Below are 22,981 nucleotides of genomic sequence, written 5' to 3'. Positions count from 1 at the left end.
TGTTATACCGTAATAAATGTGTTAGCCTTTAAGGTGTCATAAGACTCGTGGTTGTTTTAACACATCATATAACCCACAAAGGCATATTCTGGCCCAACATCCATAGTTCTAGAGTGGAGAGGGAATCAAACTGATGGTAAACAACTGATTTTACCAAGATTATAAATATGTTTTTCAAATACCTTCACATGCAAGGCAAAAGTGGATTTTTTTTCTGTATTAAAACTAGAGGAGAAGCACACATCAGTAATTATTTACCATGGATACCATGTGAGAGATATTTCTGGTTATACAGCATAAAGGAATTGGACAGCAATACTGAGGAAAGAATAAAAACAGGCCTGTTTTGATGGAAGTTAAGCTTTGATCTCATCTGGAGAGCCCGATGGCTGGATCTGTGAGCAAATAATTTCACTGGAACACAGATGGAATCTTCTGGAAGAGGAAAACAGTTGGTGAGTGGCAGTTATCGGCCAGGACGGCAAAGCTGTCTAATGAGATAGGGTGGAAGAGAAACAATAGCTCCTTGAAAAGCATTATTTCTGGGAAATAGGTGAGTTGGGAATAAATTGCTTAGAAAAATGATGGCAACGGGAAGCTACTTTAATACAGAATGCCAGCTCCCATTCTCAATCTGTCAGTAATTTTGAAAGGGAGATCCAGAGCAGGAAAGTGGTATTGGTGTGAAAAGATAGAAGGTCCCAAACAACAGAATTCCTGGCGATACTGTGTATGTATTGAGTAAACTGTACACCTTGTGTGAAGAGGCTATATTCATCCCAGCAGCAGTAACCTTATTGTTTGCATCTGCCTTGTCTTGAGAGGGAATGGAGTGTGCCTCCAGGGTGAAATTAAACCGCAAGCCTGGGGCAATGTGGATGGATGTCCTGGGTTGCCCAGACGACAAGACCCCCTTCTGGGCCCTAGAGCCCAGCCTGTTCTTGCCACAGCGCCCCTGACCCACTCACCGAATGGCCGCCCGGCCAGCGTACACATTCACCCACCAAAGGCCGCATTGACTTGCCAGCTGGACTTCCCCCTGCGTGGGCAGGCAGGCAGGTGGCACATCGCAGCCCCATGAACCCTCTGTGCCCCACACCTGCCTGGCAGCATTAGCGGTGACTGTTGACATGCTCAAGGCAAAACACTACACTGGCTGCCCGTATGCCTCCGAGCCCCATTAAAAGTGCTGTTTTTGACCTTGAAAGCTCTTTACGGCTCAGGGCCCCAATATCTTCTAGAACATTTCTCCCGATATGAACCCCAGGCACAGGCAAACTCGGCCCTCCAGATGTTTTGGGACTACAATTCCCACCATCCCTAGCTAACAGGACCAGTGGTCAGGGATGAAGGGAATTGTAGTCTGGAGGGCCGAGTTTGCCTATGCCTGCCTTCCTCTGAGGCTCTTCTCCAGGGACCCCCTCTGAGGAGGCTTGGATAGTGGTGACAAGGAAGAGGGTCTTTTCAGTTGTGACTCCCTATTGGTGCTATGTGCTTCCCAGCAAAGTCTGCCTGGTACCTTTGTTGACATCTTTTCAGCATCATTAAAGACTTATATTTCCCCCCAGGCTTTTGATCGACTAAGACAATATTGTTTGTTATTACTATGCCCAAAAGTTTCCTGTGGCTGCTATAGGAGTTGTCTTTTTCCTTCTGCTTTAAGTCACTTGGAGTTATTTGGGTAACAAATGGCAAACTAATAAATAGCAGTGATATTGCCCTGGGAGGGAAGACTACTGAAAGGTCTCACATTGAGGAGAGCTTTGCTACAGTACAGGATGTCCTCACATAACTGCCGCCCAGCCTTGATTATTATGCTTTATGATAATCTCAGTTAACTCCTTTTTCATCTGACAGGATGGCCCTATCGTGACTGCTGCCTTAGGGCATTTCTTTCTGCTATAATGTCCATACCCGCAAGCAAAGTCCCTTCAACTACCTCAGTTACTACAACTGAAAAAGAAGCAGAAGCCCGTCCAGCCGGCGCCAGTTCTTCTGAAACCTCTTGGGAGATACATGCAGATGATTTCACCAAAGAGTTATCCTGTGGTATATGTCTAGAGCTGTTTAAGGAGCCTGTCATTCTGCCCTGTGGCCATAACTTCTGCAAAGATTGTCTAGAGGCAGTATGGGGGAAAAAGGGAGTCTTCTGTCCACAATGCCATGCGAGCGTTCCAGAGCGAAAGTTCATAGCAAACAAAACACTGGAGAAAATGGCGGATAGGATTAAGACCTTTCATGTGGGGTGCCTGCAACAGAAGTGCATAGAACACAGTGAGCCATACACCCTCTATTGGAAGCCGCAAGAAAAGCTAGCCTGCTTCAGTTGCCGAGAATCTCAACAGCCCAAAGAACAAAGCACCCAGTTTCTCCTTATCCCAGATGCTGTGCAGATTTATACGGTAACCATCTTACCAAGGCTGGATCCAAACATGGGAAATGATCCAGCCAAACTCAAGTGGCAGTATTCAATGCTAGTCCTACTCAGAGCAGGCCCACTGGAGTTAATGGACACAGTTACTAACTTAGATTTCTCAATTTCAGTGTGTCCGCTCGGAGTAGGGCTCTGGGCTGATTTGCACTTACCTTATTGCCCCAGGCACTGTCCTGTGCTTTAAAGCTCTGTGTCAAGTGTTTTATTTTTGCCCCAGATTTCCGTGCGAAAACCTGCGCTTTGGCACTCAGTTGGAGCACATGGCAATTTAGGTTTTCTGCAGATTGCCATTTGCTCTGATTCAGCTTTAATGAGCGGGTTCTTGAGGGGAAATCTCAGGAACAAAAGAAGAAGAGGAGGAAGTGCTCGACACTGAGTTTTAAAGTGGATGCGCCCCTACCTGGAAAGAGTGGAGGAAAGGTAAGTCTGGAGAAGCCCTTAGCTAAATACAACCCAAGCTTTTTAAAACTATGCTGGTTTCAGAAGGAAACACCCAAGTATCTACTTATCAGGTCCGTTGAAATCAAAGGTGTGTATATATGTTTTAAAACTAGCTGGTTGTTGCTAAGGACTTAAAACTACCTGCCTGTGACACAGATTTGCATGAATGTATAGTGTTCCTCTGGGAAAATGAAGTTGGGTAGTTGAGGTGCCACCAGCACTTTGCTTTGCAGCATGCTCAGCTGCCCTAAAAACATTGTTAAAAAAGTTTTTGTTTTGTCTTTTAAGGTGGAAGGGTCAGGAAATTGGGGGCCCAGCTTAAAAGGTCCAGTTTTTGGGCCACCTGCTCCCCCCACCCACAAGCTCCTGGCTGGTTGGATAATGTTTAACAATGGATGGAGCTTATCCTGTACAAACATTTTAAAATGCTTCCATTCAGTAAGCAGGCCTCTAGCTCAAACAGACTTTTCTGCTAACTGGATGCAGCTTAGAGCCTTACGAAAAAACAAACAAACAAACCAGCAGTTTTATCACACACAAATGGCACAGATTAGTTGCTTCATGGACCTCTTTTCTCATGGTTGCATTTTGTGCAGAAGGAAAATTCCATGTACCCAGGACAGCCTATTGCCACTCATGATGTTGTATCAACTGCAACTGTGGCTGCTGTGTGGAGAATAGTGCGGAGTATCACAAACACATGTTGGATAGCACCCATGTCACTCCTGATGATGAGCAAAACAGCATCTGTGTCATTTTTAAAGTATTTTTTCTATTTTAAAAATATTTCTAAAAAGAAGTTCTCTTTTTTATATGTGGATGAATGTATCAAATTTGATTATTCCAGTTGCAAATTTAGTTTGCCATATATCTGCATCAGTTTGCAATGAATATCCATCAGCATTTTAGTGCACATTTCTCCTGATATACACATTTTTTGTCTAGTATATGTATTTTTGCAACCAATTTTCTTTAATACCATGCATTTTTGTATGTTATTTTGACTAAATTTTGTGTATACTTTCCCCATATATGCACATGTTTTTCACCATTTGGGGTTGTAGAACTGTATCACAACACTTGAAGGAGTTGTGGGTTCAAGTCCCCACGTTGGGGAAAAATATTCCTGCACTGGACTAGATGGCCCTTGTGGTCCCTTGCTATGATTCTACCCATCCCTATGGTTCTATGGCTTTCTAGGACTTAAGTTCAAATTTTTCTGTGGGGGTGAATGGATGACATGTGGGTTAAGGTTGCCCTCTAGTGCATGAAGATGGGAAATGCAGGTCTTGCACAATCCTGTGCATATATTTACAGTACTTGGAAGTTGGCTTACTTAGTATTGCGATTTAAGTTGTTTTAGTTGCAGATGGCATTACTATTACATCAAAGAACCTCAGTCATGAAGCAAATATACTTCCCGGTTGGCACAGCTCAAAAATAACAGAGATGGTGCCTACATAACAGCTTGCATTCAGCCAGTGATTTTCTAAATTTCTAGCTGTACTAAGTTACACTTTTCCAGATTAACTCATCTGCCAAGGAATGCCTGCCTCTCTGTCATGGACTCCTTGCATGTTATTGGAAGCATGTGCTTATATGCCTATCCAGTGCTTTTTTTCTGGGGGGACGTAGGGGTCATAGCTGCCAAGTTATCCCTTTTTTAAAGGGATTTTCCCTTATGCTGAATAGGCTTCCTCGCGAGAAAAGGGAAAACTTGGCAGCTATGGCAGGGGTACACATACCCCTAAATATTTTGTGAATCTAAGTTTGGCCTCATTGAAGGGCAGTATTTCAATATGAGTAGGAAAAGGAGAGTACCCCTAAACATTTTTTAAAGGAAAAAAACACTGTGCCTATCTATATATTAATATGCTTGTGAAAGATGTGAAATGCAGTGACCATCACTGAAAAGTTTCATGCAACTCTGGTAATGTGGCCGACAAGCTTAAATGGGACTGATCACCTTCCTTGGATATAGAATTACTGAATTATTTTTATAATTATAGAATTATTCTGTGAATTATAAAATTATTCCCACCCCCCTCTAGGAAAAACTGCTCATGATGAGAATGCACCTCAGGTCCATCATGGTGAAACTCGAGATGCTGAAAAATGCTCAGGAGGAGAAGATTTCTAGTCATAAAGTGAGTAGCATTAATGTGTGTTTAAGAACAGCAGAGTGTTAATGCACACGTGGGTCTCACAGATCCTATTTTTCCTTGTAGCTTTGGTGCATGTTTGTCCACACATGAACTCTTTCAATTGATTTCTGTCTGAATGCTTCCCATCCACACTTGTGGGTGGTGTTTGATGAGGTGTGTTTGCATTATGAGCTTCCGTCTTCTCCTCTCAATTAACACTTCCCAACCCTCCCAGAGTTCTGGAAGCCTGAGGACCATAGTGGGCATGCCTTCGCATATTTGTTTACCTGTGCATGACCTATTTTTTATTTTTGAGGTACAAGCCTTCAGATATACCAGACGCACAAAAGAGGTAAACAATTTCAGATCCTCCATCTCCCTATTTAACAGGGATGTCCTTGATTTAGAGAAGCTGTCCCAGTATCTGATTAGATCATGGAATGTCCCGCTTTTCCTTAGGATGTTCCTGTTTTCACTGGAGAAATGTTGGAGGGTATGGAATTATCTGACCCCCAAGCTGTCTGAAGGCACTCCTTTTTGGGAAGGTTTTTTTAAAAAAATGGCTAATGTTTTATTTTGTTTTAATATATGTTGAAGGCCACCCAGAGTGGCTGGGGCAACCCAGTAAAGATGTATGATATATAAATAGTAAAATTATCATTATGGAATGGGACGTACCTATTTTCATCAGAGAAATGTTGGAGGCAATGCAATTTTTTTAATGTACATGTGAGCCTAGCCACACCAGAAGTAGGCCATTAAGGAGTGCCTCACCATTGGACATAGTGGTTTGTGGAAATAGATGGGACCAAGAAAAATGTCACCATACATGTAAAAAATGCCCTACTCAGCTATCCATCCACAAAAGTGAACTGCAGTACATCCACAATTGGGTAACATGAGATTTTATATTGGATTCCACCTTGGCGCTTCACTGCTTTATCTATAGTTCAGGAAAGTTCAAATTATAAGGAGGGAAAGAATAGGGTGCTCCTTGGATGAGGATAACATTGTGTGAAACACAGGCACACATGGAATGCACTGAATCCACTGCTGTGTGTACACAGTGTTTTCCATACCTACATTAAATCACTTGAATGAAGGAAGCTAACTAACTAAAATGCTGTGCACACACTTCAGTTTAATCTGAACCCAATGTGCTCCCACCACTGGTTTGTGAAACCAAGAACACATGCTGTTAGTCACAATCCACGTCTGTTCTGTAGTTTCTTGAGAAATTCTGTGTTTTGATGCATTTTCCCCCAAAGCAGCTTCAATCTTATTTGAACAATATCAAGACTCCCGCATCTTCTCTCCATCCAATGGTGTGAACAGACACCAGGATACTTAGAAACACATCCAGCCATACTGAGGCACTTAACAATATGTAATCAAACTATCACCATCATTATTATTATAATTATCAATGATGTGCAAATGCAATTTGAAACACAGTGGAGGGGAAATGCCCCAACTATGTTTTAATCTAGTAATGTGTACACAGCCCAAGCTAACTTTTGTCTGAAAGGTCGGTGAGCTCTGTTCAGTTCTGGTACTGAAGACAAATTCTAATATCAGGATGTACTCAGAGATACCTATAAGGCTTTTGCACAAGGTCTGGTTGACAGATCTTGTGGTTTTAGTGATAAATAAAATAAATTTGACGCGTCTGAAGTCTGCCAACCCCTCATATAAAAGTAAGCTTGTCTGGAGTTGTAATATGATGCACTTTGAATTTGCTCTTGGCTGCCTATTATTAAACGGGAAAAGAAAATCTAGAGAATCCCCAACAATAATGTTGCTATTTTAATAATTGTGTGCTTCCAGATGGGGTCTTAATACTGCAAATGGGTCACTGAAATATTACAAAGCAGTAATAGACAACAGTTTTCTTAAAAAAACTGTTTTATTTCTATAAATATTTATAAAAATATTTATATCAGCTACTAGACCACCCTTTGCTTTGTCTGATAAATTATTTTTTTCCAGGAGAACAGATTGCAATTTCAGTACCATATTTCCTTGGAATTTCTAAAACTGCACCAGTTTCTTCATGGCAAGGAGAAAATGTATATCAATCAGTTAAAAGAAGAGGGTGAAATTCTCCTCCAAGAAATGGAGGCAAATCTAAACAAACTCCAAGACCAAACACAGAGCGCTAAGGATACCCTGGTCTGCATCCAGGCCCGTCTGTACCAGCAGAATTCTGCTGGCTTCCTGAAAGTAAGGAATTTGGACTTAACCGTACATTGATTGGGATATTGCCCATGGGTTATTTCAGAGATTTCTAGTCCAGTCACTGCATGCTTAGTATAAGGAAACAACCCATAGTAATAAGGAATATGTAAACGAAAAAAGGGAGTTTTCCAGCTCCAGAAAATGATGCCATTACTGCTGCTCTGAAAAAAGCCCCCGAGTTGCATTACCCTGTGTTTCCCCTTGCCTGCATCACTTGAGCTCTGAATGTCCTGACCAGGGAGATGCAAAATGTCCAGCCCTTTGTGGCACAGGAAGAAACCCTAGATTTCTATGAGCTAAAGCACAAGTTGTATTTGGGCCCTCTTATATGGAGGTGAGACAGGAAGCCAGTCAGCCAAGCTAATAATGAGGTGAGCAGTGGCAGAGAGAGAGCGTGTGCATGTGCATGTGTGCGTGCCAATTCACTGCCTCACGATGCCTGCTGCCGGAAGGCTTTGATACTCGGGCCTTAACACCTATGCTAGCCTGGAGTTGATACAGCAACGATTTAGGAGAAAATGCACCTGCTATTTACCCTAGTTGGCTGGTAGGATTTAGGATGCGGCAGTTAATCTACTGCTTTCCTTCCTCCCTGTCCCCACATAGAGTTGTTTTGCCCCTTTAGTAATGGAAGCTGAAAATAGAATAAGGGAATCTGGGATACAGCAGCAACAGTATTTTTTTATAGCCTTGCAGAGAGGTTTGGTGAAAGCAGCTTTTTAGATCACCATGAACATCTGTGAGAAAAGAAACACTTTCTGGGAGAGGAGACAGACAGACTGTGAGGGGCATTGTTTGGTTTCTGGCGCTATGAACCACCTGTCCTGCTTGGGTCTGCTAGGTTCCACATATGCTGAAAGTGTGTCCCAAAGACCATTAGTCAATAACTGTTTTTTCCTTCTCTCTCCTTTCCTCTGACAGGGAATAAAAGCTTTCTTGGAAAAGTAAGTGTGAGTCTGTGAGCAAGTGTTATCCAAACAGTAAGGCAGGCTTTCTTTAATCAGTCAGGGGACAAGCCTTATTCAGGTGTGGGTACCAAATGTGAGTGTGATTGGGTGGGTAGCAGGAATGAGTATACTAGCCATGCCCTTGAAAGTTGGCATGTGTGCCTGTGGCAGGATGTTTTCCAGGGGACCAGGCTATGCATTCTTGATACCTTGGTTCTTGGTACAGTATCTTCTATGGATACTAAACAGCTAAATAGGGCTAAATATTGTAAGTTTCGCCATATGTAATTATGGGTGATATTTCATATTACAGAAGAGTAGGGCCTGGTTCAGACATAACACTATACTCATAGCTTACGCCTATTTAACTTGTGAACATTGAGGCTTGGGTTCCAGGCACACACACACATAGCGGGTGGAAAGTGGGTGATGTTTGGGGGGAGGAAACCTTTGGCAATTTCCCCCACCATAGCACCCAATGTCTTTTGTCTATACAGTCATACCTCGGTTTAAGTACGCTTCGGTTTGAGTACTTTCAGTTTAAGTACTCCGCGGACCCGCCTGGAACGGATTAATCCACTCTCCATTACTTTCGATGGGAAAGTTTGCTTCAGGTTAAGTACGCTTCAGGTTAAGTACAGACTTCCAGAACCAATTACATTCATACTTCGGGTTAAGTACGCTTCAGGTTGAGTACTCCGCAGACCCGTCTGGAACAGATTAATCCAATTTCCATTACTTTCAATGGGAAAGTACGCTTCAGGTTAAGTATGCTTCAGGTTAAGTACTCTGCGGACTGTCTAGAACGGATTAATCCACTTTCCATTACTTTCAATTGGAAAGTTCACTTCAGGTTAAGTATGCTATGCTTCAGGTTAAGTACAGACTTCCGGAACCAAATGTGTACTTAAACCAAGGTACCACTGTACTCAATTTTTGCATTGTGTGCTATCTCCGGAACGTGAACGTCACATAAGTTGAGAGTTGCCTGTAGCATTATTTAGTATTACAGGAATGAGGTAGCACAAGCCTTGGGCTCAATCAAGTGTGCCCTGCTCTTCTGCTGGCATATGTCAGAGTGTAGGGATGGAAAAGAAATTTGACTTTGTTTGCATTTTGAGGAGAAACTACCTCAGTATTTCACATTTTATGAAACAGTTTCTGAACTGAAACACAGCTAGCCGTCAAAATTTGCGCTACTCTGAATTTTTCAATGCAGTTCTGCATCCAAATTAAACATACATTTTAGTTAAAATAACGTGCAAAATAGCATTATATTAGAGGACATTAATTGCAAAAATGTGTCCATTTGTCAAAACTGCATACAAATGTCTGCTTAGTAGGAGAAATGCACCCAAAAATGCTGGTAAATTTAAAAGAACTTTTTTAAGGGGGCGGAGGGGGGATGGACAGAATATTAAATTGCTGTAGAAATGTGGAGAAGTGACTTTAATATTGGGGAATTGAGAAACATAGTGAACTTATATTTTAATTGCTCACAAATGTATCTTCAGGCAAACTATGGCTTAATGTGAACATGAAGCATACTAATGCATGCTGCTGAAAATTTATCTTCCCGTTCCTCTCTTTCTCCAACTACTGCTGCAGCATTATTGTTATTGTTATTTTTATTCATTTATAGGGTCCTATTGTAGCCATTTCTGGAATGCCTCTTACAGTTTTTAATCACTGTCAGCAATACTGAATATAGTAATGCATTATCTTATACAAACCTGTTTTAAGTATATTTTGAGCAGTGCATCCCACATTGTCATTTTACCTTTGAATGCATTGATGGCCTTTGGCTAAGCCAGTGTTTCCCAACCCTGGGTCTCCAGCTGTTTTCGGACTACAATTCCCAGCATCCCTGATCACCGGTCTTGCTAGCTAGGGATGATGGGAGTTGAAGTCCCAAAACAGCTGAAGATCCAAGGTTGGGAAACACTGGGCTAAGCAATGAAGATTTGTTTTGATATGTGAACCACTATAATGGTTGTTTATAGAACAATTTTTTCAGGCGGTATCACTTCCTGCTAACTGGGATGTGAATTCATGATTTGCGCAGGATGGAACAGAAAACGGAAAATTCATCTCTGGGTGAACTAGTGATTGGAACTCTGAATGCAGGGGACTACAAAGGGCCCATACATTATGCCGTATGGAAGGAAATGAAATCCATCCTCAGCCCAGGTAAAGCTGTGTCCTGTACCACTTACTCATCTTTAAATCAAACTAAAGCTGCAGCTCTGTACACACATGGGAGTAAGCCCCACTGAACTAACTTCTGAGTAGTTCTAAAGATACTGTAGCAAGGCATTAGAAAATTTGGCACTGCATTGTGGTCAAAGGTAGGGAAAGCACCATGAATCTGTATAGGACCGTGCTGTAAAATGGTTTAAAGGAAAAGACAGGCAGTCACTGAGCTTCACATAAGTGTTCTGATTCCTCTTTCTCGCCACAATAAGGGCTTGCAGGATCATTTTTTGTTGTCTCCTGTTAGTCCCCCCCCCACAACACAGGAATATAATTTAAGAGAGTGCAAACATCTACAGATCAGTTTCTTCAAAACAAATTTAACACGAACAATAATTTCTAACCTAAAAGAAGATACCTCAAAGAGGTGTTTTCAGTGTTACATCCCCAGCATCTGCCTGAACTAGCAAATTCCTTTCTCTAAAAGTGTTGTGGAGTCCAATATACACAGAACATCGATTTTTGCTGAATTAATCTCCGTTTTAAATCTCTGCTTCATCACTGAGCAACATTTCAGTGATTAGAGGTGAATGGAATGCTCTATTCATTCATCAACAAGTTTCTGAAAATCCAATTTGCAACATTCCCAAAATCATTTATCAACAACCATTACACAAATATCCAACTATTTCCTTCAGCAATATTGGAGATATTTACTAGTTACTCAATGCCTACAGTCTATAAATAGACACTAAAAGGTGCTGTAGCTGAAGATACTGCCGTTCAGCACTAGTGAGTTAAGTGGCATTTGGACTGCAAACTTTAAAATGAAAAGTGGCAAAATTTAAAATGACATTGTATTACTTTTTTTTGTTGGGACAGGGAATGCAGGTTTTCATGAATAGCTTGCATATCTTTACATCTAAAAAAAAGTTTTCTTAATGTTTTTCATGTATTTATATCTCATTTTTCTTCCACTATGGAACTTAAAGCAGCCTAAACAGAATTCTTAGTGGTTTCCAAACTCAACGTTTGCCAAACCCAGACTTGCTTAGCTTCAGGAAAGCTGTTGAATTCAGACCAATAAAGAGAATATCATATATTGAGGAATTAATTTTTTTGCATAACACATTCTGACAGTAGGGCCTTCTTTACTGGGGTGTTTTTACACTTTCATGATTGTCCTTAAAAGTCTCCAATGCTACAATAGTCATGTTTTTCTTGATCCCACCAGACATTTCCTTCCTGACCCTGGACCCCAAAACAGCACATCCAAACTTGGTTCTCTCTGAGAGGATGACCTCCGTGAGACATACTGACACAAAGCTAGTTTTGCCGGATATTCCAGAGAGATTTGACTGCAGCGTTTCTGTCCTGGCGTCCGAAGGGTTCACCACTGGGAGACACTACTGGGAAGTGGAGACATGGAAGAAGACCAAATGGACCTTGGGGGTTGTGAGAGAGAGCATTAACCGTAAAGGGAACTACCCACTGTCACCCAAAGAGGGCCACTGGCTTATAAAGCTAAGGAATAGCAGTGAGTTCAAAGCTATAGACATGGAAGCAAAAACTCTGGCCCTGAGCCAAATTCCCACTAGAATTGGGGTGTTCTTGGATTACGAGGGCGGCCAGGTATCCTTTTATAATGCAGACAATATGTCTCACATCTACACTTTCATGGACAACTTCGCAGAGAAACTCTACCCATACCTTTGTCCATGTCTGAACGACGCAGGACAAAACAGTGAGCCCCTGAGACTTGTTGCTTTTCACTTATAGAGGCAGGGTGAGAAGGATCACCGTGTGTAAAATAGATCTCTTTCACCCTGAGCTATTAGATGCAGACAACTCTCATGATCCAGTGCTAAGATCCCATTGCCAATGAAAGGGGACAGCAGGTGCCCCTGGACTTCTTTTGGGACTTAACTCTGGCCCTATCATTGGGACCTGCTCTGGTAGCTACCCTGGCCCTTCCTGTGGTCCAGCTTCAATTCTGCTACACAGCCTTGCCATGTCTGAAAAGTTAGCAGGATCCCACGTAGGCCCCTAAAAGTAGCATCGCAGTTGAGGCCTACAGAATTCTTACACTAATCACTCCTAATTGTAAGCTTGTAAGGAGAGATTAATTATATAATATATATTTTTTCCAAAAGGCAAAAAATTAATACTATTATTTAATAAATTTAAATCCACTCGAGTTCACAATGTAGCGCAAGTTTAGCACATGTATAAAATTGTCCACATGTATATTTATTAGAAAAAATATTCAGCTTCGAAATGGCAGGGAGCAGAAGCAAAAGTTAATACGTAATAACTCTGGGATAAAACTTGTTCCCCAACAAAAATGTTTCGGTGTATCCTTTTGTATTTGTTTGATGAAATCCAATAAAAAGAATGCTCATATCAATTTCACAGTGTGCTGCTGGGCTCTTGAATAAAGTTCAAATAATAGTCTTAATAAAAGATAAATGTTTATGTCTGTAGACCATTATTATCTGGCTTACACAGGTTTTGCATTCATTACACTACCCTACTGCAGTGTTAGTTGGGGTTGAAGGGTGTTATTTTTTAGGAGAAATTCACACAAAAATGCTGATCTATCCTGAAACATTTTTTGTGATTTCCAGTGAAAATGTGGAAAACTGAATGTAAGATAGGAAAAATGAGAAACTGGGAAAACTGGCAGATTCATCCATCCCTTATTGTGATAGCTGTAAATAACTGTCGATGGAAAATCAAGTCCCTAATTTCACCACGACCCCATGTTGTAAGATGTTTTCAAATAGGCTTTCCTTTTTATTGCCCTTTATGCTACCAAGACGGGCACCAGCAGCCAAAATATATCAGAAATCCCCTTTCACACTATTGCAACCCACCATAACTGGGCAGTCCCAGCAAGGCCCACTAATGGGGTAGGGGCCTAGCAATGGAGACTTTACGTACAGGCCTTCAAAACCTAGATTTGGCCTTGGTTCACGATTAATTGGTACTGGTAGATCTGAATTCTGACAGGAATGCTGGAAAGTCAGTTGCATTGAAATAGCCTATATTGGTGGGCGGGGGGGGGGGAGGCTGCCTGGGACACCATCTGTACACAAAACACTATGAATTCCTGTGAGGAAAAACATTTTTGTGGGTTCTCTTGTTTGTGTGCAATACACTGTGGAAAATGTGTGCACGTATTGGTCAAATGTAGTTGTAGAAAGCGGGTGGAGACATGTTCCCCCCTCCTTCGCTCTGCAGGATTTCAGTTTCACTGTATCAAAAAAAGGCGGGAAAGTGGAGGCCTGTCAGGGCCACCCTTTACCTCACAGCAGGATGTTCAGGGGCTGCAGTGCCTGGTTTTCTCAAAGCGTCAGCCATGAGCTCTGTGGCCTTTGGGGTGAGGGGAAATCATGACACTCTGAGGAAGGAAAGCGGGAGATCTTATATCCCTCTCAGCCTGAGGAGAAGGTTGAGGGTTAAAGTCAAACTCTGTATTTTCATTGAGGGAGGAATAAAATTTTGGGGTTTTTTTTGGGGGGGGGGCAAGTAAGCCCTGACTTGCAAAATCTATCCCATGTCACGGAGCACTCACATCATTTGAAATGACATGCCCATCAACTTTTTGGGGGGAGGGGGCAGCCCCCTCAAATATTTTATTTTGGTTCCTATGGGAAATGGGATTGAGAGGGGTTGGTGGGAGCAGCTAGCTTTGAAGAGACGGAGAGCTCCAGCACAGCAAACATCTATCTATCTATCTATCTATCTATCTATCTATCTATCTATCTATCTTTCTATCTTTCTATCTTTCTATCTTTCTATCTTTCTATCTTTCTATCTTTCTATCTTTCTATTTATCTATTGGTATAGAAAAAAATAGGGGTGGTTGGCTTTTGCTGCCCAACTCCCCAAGGGACTAAGTCTACGATCAGTCAGAGATGAATGGATGGAGGCAGGAGGCCAAAAAAGCAAGGCAGATCTTTATTTTTTTCTGTTGCAACGGAATTCCCTACCCTCCCAGCAAGGAGGGAAGAGAGACTATACCAGTGTAAAGAATAGCCTAATATCTGCCCCACAACCCTCAATATAAACTATGAACCTTTTGAGTTATCTCTTCACCTTGGACTCTGTAAAGAAACACCCTGTAAAGAAATTCCTGTAAAGATAACATAAAGGAGAAAGTGTTAAGAATACCATTATGTATCATTTTTGAGCTGCCTTAAGCCTGTTATGCTAATAACTCGCCCCTTGATTCTGATTTGCTTCATTTTTAATTTGCATCTTCAAAATTTTTTAATATAGAATTAGTAAACAACAACAGTTCAATGCAAGGAATACATGTTTGCAAATTTCAACACCCGTATTTCAAAGAGTAAGTATATTTTGAAGAAGAAAGATTATTCCCTTGTGGCATTTTTCTGCAGTTGCTGAAGGAGGAGTGATCACAAACCAGGATGCTGCTGATTATCTGTTCAGCAGTGATGCTTCCCACCCTGACACAAAAAGGTATATTTTGTAGCTGGCTTTATAGCTCAGTCTTGGTCTGAAGTCTGGGCATTGTACACTAGAAGCTTCTACGTCTACTGCCTAATTTCTGGAAGGAGAAGTGTTGGGTTGTAAATCAGCTTTAGAATATCCTTCTGTATTGGAAATGCAAGAGGTATCTCACAGATATTTAATAGCTGGGGGACGGAGGATATGTATATATTGTGGATTATATTGCCTACATACCTGAGAATGGAGATGATGTAAGGCTGTGGTTCCCCAACTTTACCCCCTCCCCCCAAGCACATGAAAATTGCTGAGGCTCTTAGTGGACCACTTAATGATTTTTCTGCCTGCTGTAGCAATTGTCATGTGCTGCCTGTGCTAGATGCTATATCGTTTTATTGTATTTTATAGTATTAGCATTTGAATTCCATTATCTTCAAATTGGAACACTGTTAAATACAATGTGGGAAATAAACAATACAAATGCAATTAAAACTCAGTTTGAATATTTAATGTGCGGGATGTGCCGTCTCCAACCACATACTGTATCCACATATGGGCTGCAGAACACCTGAATGAAGCTCATGGACCACAGTTTGGGATCTCCTGATCTAAGGCATTTTGCTGCCAAGGCAAAATACCCTAGCAGCACTACCTTGTGGTGGTAAAAAATATAGCAACAAACAAACAAATTACTGTACTTTACAGTAATTCCATTTAAGGATGCCTCCAAATCCTCTACCTTGGCTGATCTTTGGAGGGATACATCCTGCTTGAAAGCTGTAATTAAAACAATTGTTTGGATGTTTCGTATTCATTTCTGTAACCCCATTCTTCTTCCTCTAGAATACACCAGAGCTTAGATTATCTAGAAGACAGAGTCACTGTTTTTCATTCTTCTTATCTTGCGGCATGTGTCAACTCTGAAACAAAAAACTCGACAGCATTAGGACACTTCCTCCTTCTACCTGCCTGCTTGCAGCAAGGTGTGTGGGCACAAGTATTTCCCCCCATTTCAATATTACACTTGTTATTTAAAACAGGAATGGAAACCTTGGGCATGGGGGGTGAAAAGCAGTCCTTCAGTTTTCTCTGTCCAACCCTTGGCACTCTCAACAGGTCAAAACATCCCTCACCAACCCAGCTGAGCACCTGCCTCAAGTGCTTTTGCCTGACTAAAATGTGTCCTTGAAGTACTTCAGCAGTAAATATTGTTAGTGAGTGATGGCCATTACATTGCATCATCTGATAAAGCTGCACCCAAAGCCTGATTCTCTTTCTTTTTGCAATCCCTACAGAAATTAGGAGGAAAAATGGCAACTTTATATGGGAGCAGATTTCCAACCCTCTGAAGTTGCAGGTAAGAATAATATCAAATGTACATTACATGAGTCTAATTTTAATTTAATTATCTGTTTTGGTCTGTAATTTTTTTATTTTAGATTTTAACATACAGCAGGCTTCCACAACTTGGCCCTCCAGATGTTTTGAGACAACACTGCCCATCATCCCTGACCATTGGTCCTGCTAGCTAGGGGTCATGGGAGTTGTAGGCCAAAAACATCTGGAGGGCCAAGGTTGAGGAAGCATGACATACAGCATTTGTATGTACAGTATGGAATAGTACTCCAAAATGAAATAACTGAAATTTGCTGAAAGCATGAACTTGGTATGTAGTTTTCTTCCTTCCTTTAGAGCTGCCTGTCTTTCCCTCTGTGCTTCTCTGCCTGTCTCTATCTGCCCCTCCCTTTGCCTGCCTCCAGTGAGGCTGATGACCAGGGGTGCCAACTTGAATAAAATATTGTGGGGGCCTGGGTAAGCCCCACCCTGAATAATCAATGACATGATGAAGTGCGCACACACCATTTGAATGGGAATCCCCATCAACCTTGTGTGGGCCCAGCCCCCTCAAATATTTTAGGAGTTGGCTCCTATGCTGATGACCTATGCTGGTGGGACAAAAGGCAGGGAGGCCAGAGGTGTAGCCAGAACCAATGCCAGATGGACAATCACTGCTAGTTTTGTCCCCATCCTCCTCCCTGCTGACTTCTGTAAGGGCAGCCTTGATATTAAGTCGGAAGGCAGGCAGATGGGGCCTGGCTGAGGTTGGTGGGGCAGTGCTCCATTCTCTCTAAATGATCAACCTCTGCAGCTTATCTCTCTGCATGCTTACCTCTCCCTCTGCTTTACTCTCTCTGCCATACTCTCTCTCCTTCTGCCCATTTCTCTGTTCCCACCCATCCACCTCCATGCTAATTGCCTAATAAAGGTAAAGGTAAAGGAACCCCTGACCATTAGGTCCAGTCGTGACCGACTCTGGGGTTGCACGCTTATCTCGCATTATTGGCCAAGGGAGCCGGCGTACAGCTTCCAGATCATGTGGCCAGCATGACAAAGCTGCTTCTGGCAAACCAGAGCAGCACACGGAAACGCCGTTTACCTTCCCGCTATAGCGGTTCCTATTCATCTACTTGCATTTTGACATGCTTTCGAACTGCTAGGTTGGCAGGAGCTGGGACCAAACAACGGGAGCTCACCCCGTCACAGGGATTCGAACCGCCGACCTTCTGATCAGCAAGCCCTAGGCTCAGTGGTTTAACCACAGCGCCACCTGGGTCCCTTAATTGCCTAATAAGGATGTGCTAATTCCTCCATAGGAGGAAAAAACTCAGTACCAATGACTCTCCCACACAGGAGTGAAAGACTGAGCTGGACTCCAGTGTTATGTAGCTCAGCACTGAATAATCCATGGATTGGTAGCAATAATTAATAATACCATGAATATTTTTGGAGCCAATTCCCATCTCTTTTATAAAACTGCATTGCTACATTGAGTCCTGTGCCCAGTTTCAACTATGGCCATTTTTTATATCCACAGCCAGGTCAACCTGTTGAAGTAAACTGCCACAGGGTGGAAGAAGAGATAAAGGCCAAGAGAGGGTTGGAGAAAAGGTATATTTTGTATCAGATGATATTGTTGGATGTCTGTAGTTTTTTCCAGTAGCTAAAATACACTGGTGGTGGCATGAGTTCAGTGATAGTGCAGATTAGCTAAAGTCAGTTCTCACAGCTAGTTCTCAATTCTTATTTTTTTATTGTAAATGTCTGATATCATTACCACTCCACCAACAGTAATTTTATCAACAATGCCCAGATTTTGAGTTGTATCCAGAGTTAATCAACACTGGAATTAATCAACATGAAAATGCCAGCTTGTATGCTCCCCCACTTCATTTTGATTTTCCCATTCTGGGGGAAATCCTGTAAGTTAAAAAATGGCAACACATTTCTGGCAACACATTTACAATATATAACTGGTTGTGTACACCAGTGATATATATTGGCATGTGACTGCCCAAAAGACTCATAGGAACTGCAGTTTACATAAGAGCTATAATTCAAAGCCCTCTTAACAAACCACAGTTCCCAGGATTCATTGGGGGAGTTACCGTATGTGCTTTCAGTGTATGTTCCATATGAAGTCACAACCTGTTCACAGTAGTAAGCTCCCATATGGAAGCACCCATGACTTCCAACCATAGTAATTCCAGGGAATTGACAGTTCCAAGAATCTTTATGAAGAGAGGATGCCTTTTAACAGTTTGAACCTGTTTGCTTCATTAATATAAATGTTTGGTGAACAATAGCTGGAGGCTGGGTCTAGATAATACAAAGCAGCACAAGTTAAAAATTATGCTCTTGTAAATCTCTTTCTTCAGGGCAGTGCACAGATTCTTGTCCCTTGAGTAGTAAGCTGATGGAAAACTAAAATAATAACCTGGAATTAAAATACTTCTCTGGTGTTATATTGATTGTTGTAAAAAAACCAAAATGCTTTTGAAAGTGTAAATACCTGTAATAGCAAAATTTCTGTCTGAAATTACAGTGAAGACAATCAAATCCCAGGGACAGTAGAAACAGTGAAGATGGCATATATTCCACTACAAGATTATCCAGCAAGCAATATGGTGATGGGTAAGAATAAAGCATAGTTTAGGATTTATCACTACAGTATTGGGATTTATCACTATTATGCACATGACCTCAGTTTTAAGTACAGCATAAAGCCAATACAATAAAACACAAAACAAAGATTAAAAGCAGCAAATTTTAACCTGATCTTCATCAATGAATGGCAAACTATAACTTGCTCAGTTAGATAAGTTTAACATCTATTTAAACCCCTGGTTAAAAAACTGCGGTCTTCCTAGAGACACAGGCTCTGTACACAGTACACACCACACATTTAAAGCAAATTGAAAGGACATTCTTTTTCCCAAAGAATTCTGAGAACTGTGCTTAATGGCTCACAGAGCTACAATTACCAGCACCCTCCACAAACTACACTACAGGCATGCATCCTTAAGTGCAGGCATCCCCAAACTGCGGCCCTCCAGATGTTTTGGCCTACAACTCCCATGATCCCTAGCTAACAGGACCATTGGTCAGGGATGATGGGAATTGTAGTCCAAAACATCTGGAGGGCCGAAGTTTGGGGATGTCTGCTTAAGTGCATTTGAATAGAACTGGTGGGAGATATGTGACAGCCTGGCTTTGAGAAATGGCAGGAGACCAGAGTCCTTTGTGACAGCTACTTCTTTAGGAACTCAGGTCTCAATTTAGTTAGGTAAAGTTCAGCATCTTGAATTGGGCCCAGGAGCAAAGGCAAAGAATTAATCTTTTTAGAATTGGTATAATGTGGGTGAATTTTCTACTACCGTAACTGAAGCTTCCAAACCTCCTGCAAGGGCGGTCCCACATAAATCACATTGCAATAATCCAACCATCACTCTAGCCAGATTATTGCTGTCCAGAAGTGGTCATAGCTGGCAAGCCAGACATTTCTGGTAAAAGGCACTCCATGCCACAGAGGGAACCTCCATCTCTAGTGACAACACTGGATCTCAGTGCACCTTTAAACTGTGAAGTGTGGGTTTAGTTAGTCTGATTTAATTCATTTCATTTCATCTATTTTGCCCACTGTTTCTCACAGGGCTGAAGTGAATTTGTTATTTGTAGTGATGGACACGAGTCAGGGAGTTGTTGCAAGTGAGCTGTGCGAAAGCAAGCTGATTGGCAAGCTCAGCAGAACCCTTTTTATTAGCACAAATGCACACGTGTAGGAACAGTCTGACCTTTAGTGCTTTTACATCATGAGCTGACACATGATATTCCTCTGATACTTTGCGAGGCCTGCTCCACCACGTCATGTTCCTACTAAGTGGGAAGTGAGCCATGCCTCTCCAAAGGGAGGCAAAAAGGTCACAGACAGACTACTGAGAAAGCCAAAGGTGAGATTGAGAGCATGACGTTCAGACAGTGCGGCTTGCCTGGGGGGGGGGAAGTGTGCCTCACCCCCAAAGGTCAGGCTGTGGCCTGCGGGGTGGAGGTCCGCCTCATGCCCAGTGGTCATTGCTTCAGTTATTGATTTCAGATATTAAAATTGAATTGGATTTACAATCCAAAAGCAATTCTTTTCATCCAGTTTTAATAGTTTTTTTAAAAGCTGCAGTCAAAATAATATTACATTTATTCATGCAAATACACACAATTTAGATTAATGATCTCTCTCTCTTCATATTCCTGTCTTTGGGTTATGACATCAGATCATAGAACTGTAGAGTTGGAACGCACCCAGCAAGATCATCTAGTCCAACCTCCTGCAATCCAGGAATATGCAGCTGTCCCATATGGGGATCAGGACAAAATGAAATATGACACTGGAGAGTTATCCCTGAATTTTCTGTCTCTCTTAGAAAATTTCATTATTTTAAGAGCAGGTGTGTGTAGGATTGGATTGTTGGGCTAGTGGAGGGCTTTTAAAAACTCTTTCCCTGTTCCTCTGTGCTGTTTAAATCACCTTCTCTCAAGTTGCTAATTGTGTCCCATTAGTGGAAACACAAGGGTTCCCCTTAAAGTCATGTATGCACAGCCAACAACAACAACAAAAAAGCTTTGTAATTGAGCTACTTAAGGCCTTCCAATATTTCTTTTTGTATTTTGCAACATTTCTTTCTGTGTTTTTTAAAACAATATTGAGATTGTGAAATGTGTACCTTTAACCTTTACTTCACAGGTTATCCTTCTGCTAAAGAGATGAACAAATTCATTGGAGAAATACAGGATTTCATTCCTGGCTGCTCTGATTACTTGGCATACTGGATTCCAAATGAAACATGTATTTTCTCTGATCTAAAATCAAAATTAAAACGGAAGTTATAAGTAACATTTAACAAACACACCCTGCCTCTGAATATTCTTCCTTGTGATCCTCATTCTTAATTTTGCCAGATGTGCTTTACTCTGAATTTTCTCCTGAAAGGATTGCCAAGTTTAATTAGAAAGTTTTGTCCTGCACGATTCCTTAGAATTTGAACAGTTAAATTCTGTAAATAATTTATAGTTTCAGAACTACCAAAATTTTTGTTTGATTTCTGTTCTATTACTAGAACTTACTTAAGCCAAATAGCAATGGTTTCAGTATTAGTACTTCTGCACAGATGTGTGTGTCTACTTTTCAATGAAGCTGCTTTGGTTGCTTGCAAAGGTCATTTATAATACAAGGAGAAGCATTCTGAATTGCAGGGCGATAAGTTTTAGCAGCCCAATCTTAGGCCTAGGTTTCAGGCTTCCCACTTGCATCTGGTTGGCCACTATGAGAACAGGCTGGTTGACTAGATGGGCCAGTGGTCTGATCCAGCAGGCCCTTACGTTCTTGTTCCTGGTACAGCTTGTGAGGTAGAAATTGACAACAAATCCAAATGCAGTTGACAACATATCCAAATGTGATAGTAGAACACATACTTTCCACAGAGAGTGTGAAAAGTTTGCACCTTGGCACCTTTCACTAGAGCTGGGGAAAGGTCTGTCTCAGATCCTGTAGACCCACTGCCACATGTGGTGCTTACAGATCGAGGTTTACTGTGGAATCAGTGCTGCTGATGGATGTAAGTTTGTCACACTGTCTACATGGTTGTCATTAGCCTGTTTGCTAAATCTACTCCAGGTAAAAAAAAACAAAAGCAGACTAAATTTCTGTAGTCATAAAAAACAAAAGCAGGATGAAGAATGGATATTCAGCTTTAGTTTAGCCTTTCTGAAGATTGCCTGAATGGAGTACATGGACTTCCAGTGGTCTGGAGACCACAGTTTGACAACTCTTTGCTTTATGTACTGTATGCCTGAGTTTGAACTGTATTTCCACTCTGAGCTGCAAAGTTTTGGTTAAGTTGAACACATGCATGTTTTTCTTCAGATTCATAGGAGTGGGAAGCCCAGTTCTAAAACTTCCTTTGTCAAAGGCTACCCACTGGGAATTTTAGGCTCTGAGCTTAATGGTCTTGGTAGTAAGTAGTGCTCTTTAGATGGCAACATATGCCCATAGGCAGTTGGGCCAGGTTCAAGGCCCTTGTGTCACTGTAAAAAGCCTGGGACACCTTATGTCCACCTGAACCCTTAAGGACCCCCTGAACCCTTAAATCTCAATCTGGTAACAGAGATAAGCACTGTTAGTTGTCCCTTGTGTTGTAGAGGCCTGACCAGCCTCAAGCAGAAGTTGGGCATTTAGTCTTGCTGGTTCCATGCTGTGGAACACTCTTCCAGCAGAGATGTGGCAGGCACCCTCACTTTTGATTTTCAGGTGTCTCTTGAACAGGTGTCTTATTTTTAATATATTGTTGACAGGCTTTTGCAGCTTTTAAAACATTCAAATCAAACCTTGTTTAAAGTTCACCATTTTCTTAAGTGGTCGGTGAATTTTACGAGTGTTCTGTACTGCTTCTTAATGTATATGTTTTCTAAAAATACTGTAATGCCCATATATTGCTCTACTCCACCCTGATATTTTACGAGAGAGCATGGTTTTATAAATAAATGTGCACATCGGAATGCGCTAAGCGAGCCCTTCTGTTAGGAGGGGGCTTGCTCATTCAGCTGAGCAGGCCCTGAAGTCCTCCTCCTGGTACTGGCAGCACCAGCAGCCTCGCATCTCCTCCGCCTAGTTGCATCCTGGCCCCTCCTCTCCGGCTGCTCGCCGCACCCAGAGACATTTCAGCACCGGGGACAGCGGCAGCATCTCCGCCTCCGCCCCGCCCCTCTCTCATCCGCCGGAG

The 22,981-nt window shown here is 41.8% G+C and overlaps 2 protein-coding genes across 2 annotated transcripts; both read left to right on the top strand.

Annotated features, from left to right (window-relative positions):
* Positions 1-1,847: 1,847 nt before the first annotated feature.
* On the top strand, positions 1,848-12,874 carry TRIM69 (tripartite motif containing 69). The gene is made up of 6 exons (XM_035131659.3): positions 1,848-2,402; positions 4,927-5,022; positions 7,009-7,242; positions 8,179-8,201; positions 10,270-10,394; positions 11,632-12,874. The coding sequence occupies exons 1-6, from the start codon at positions 1,905-1,907 to the stop codon at positions 12,174-12,176; spliced, it is 1,521 nt and encodes a 506-aa protein (XP_034987550.2). The 5' UTR covers positions 1,848-1,904; the 3' UTR covers positions 12,177-12,874.
* An 841-nt stretch (positions 12,875-13,715) lies between these two features.
* TERB2 (telomere repeat binding bouquet formation protein 2) lies at positions 13,716-21,092 on the top strand. Its single transcript, XM_035130481.2, has 7 exons — positions 13,716-13,779; positions 14,804-14,885; positions 15,717-15,856; positions 16,169-16,230; positions 17,749-17,822; positions 18,757-18,845; positions 20,947-21,092. The coding sequence occupies exons 1-7, from the start codon at positions 13,716-13,718 to the stop codon at positions 21,090-21,092; spliced, it is 657 nt and encodes a 218-aa protein (XP_034986372.2).
* The last annotated feature ends 1,889 nt before the right edge of the window (positions 21,093-22,981 follow it).

This window comes from Zootoca vivipara, chromosome 13 (genome assembly GCF_965207765.1).
Source record: "Zootoca vivipara chromosome 13, rZooViv2.hap1.1, whole genome shotgun sequence".
Taxonomy (NCBI): Eukaryota; Metazoa; Chordata; class Lepidosauria; order Squamata; family Lacertidae; genus Zootoca; species Zootoca vivipara.
This window is presented reverse-complemented; position numbering and strand designations above follow the sequence as displayed.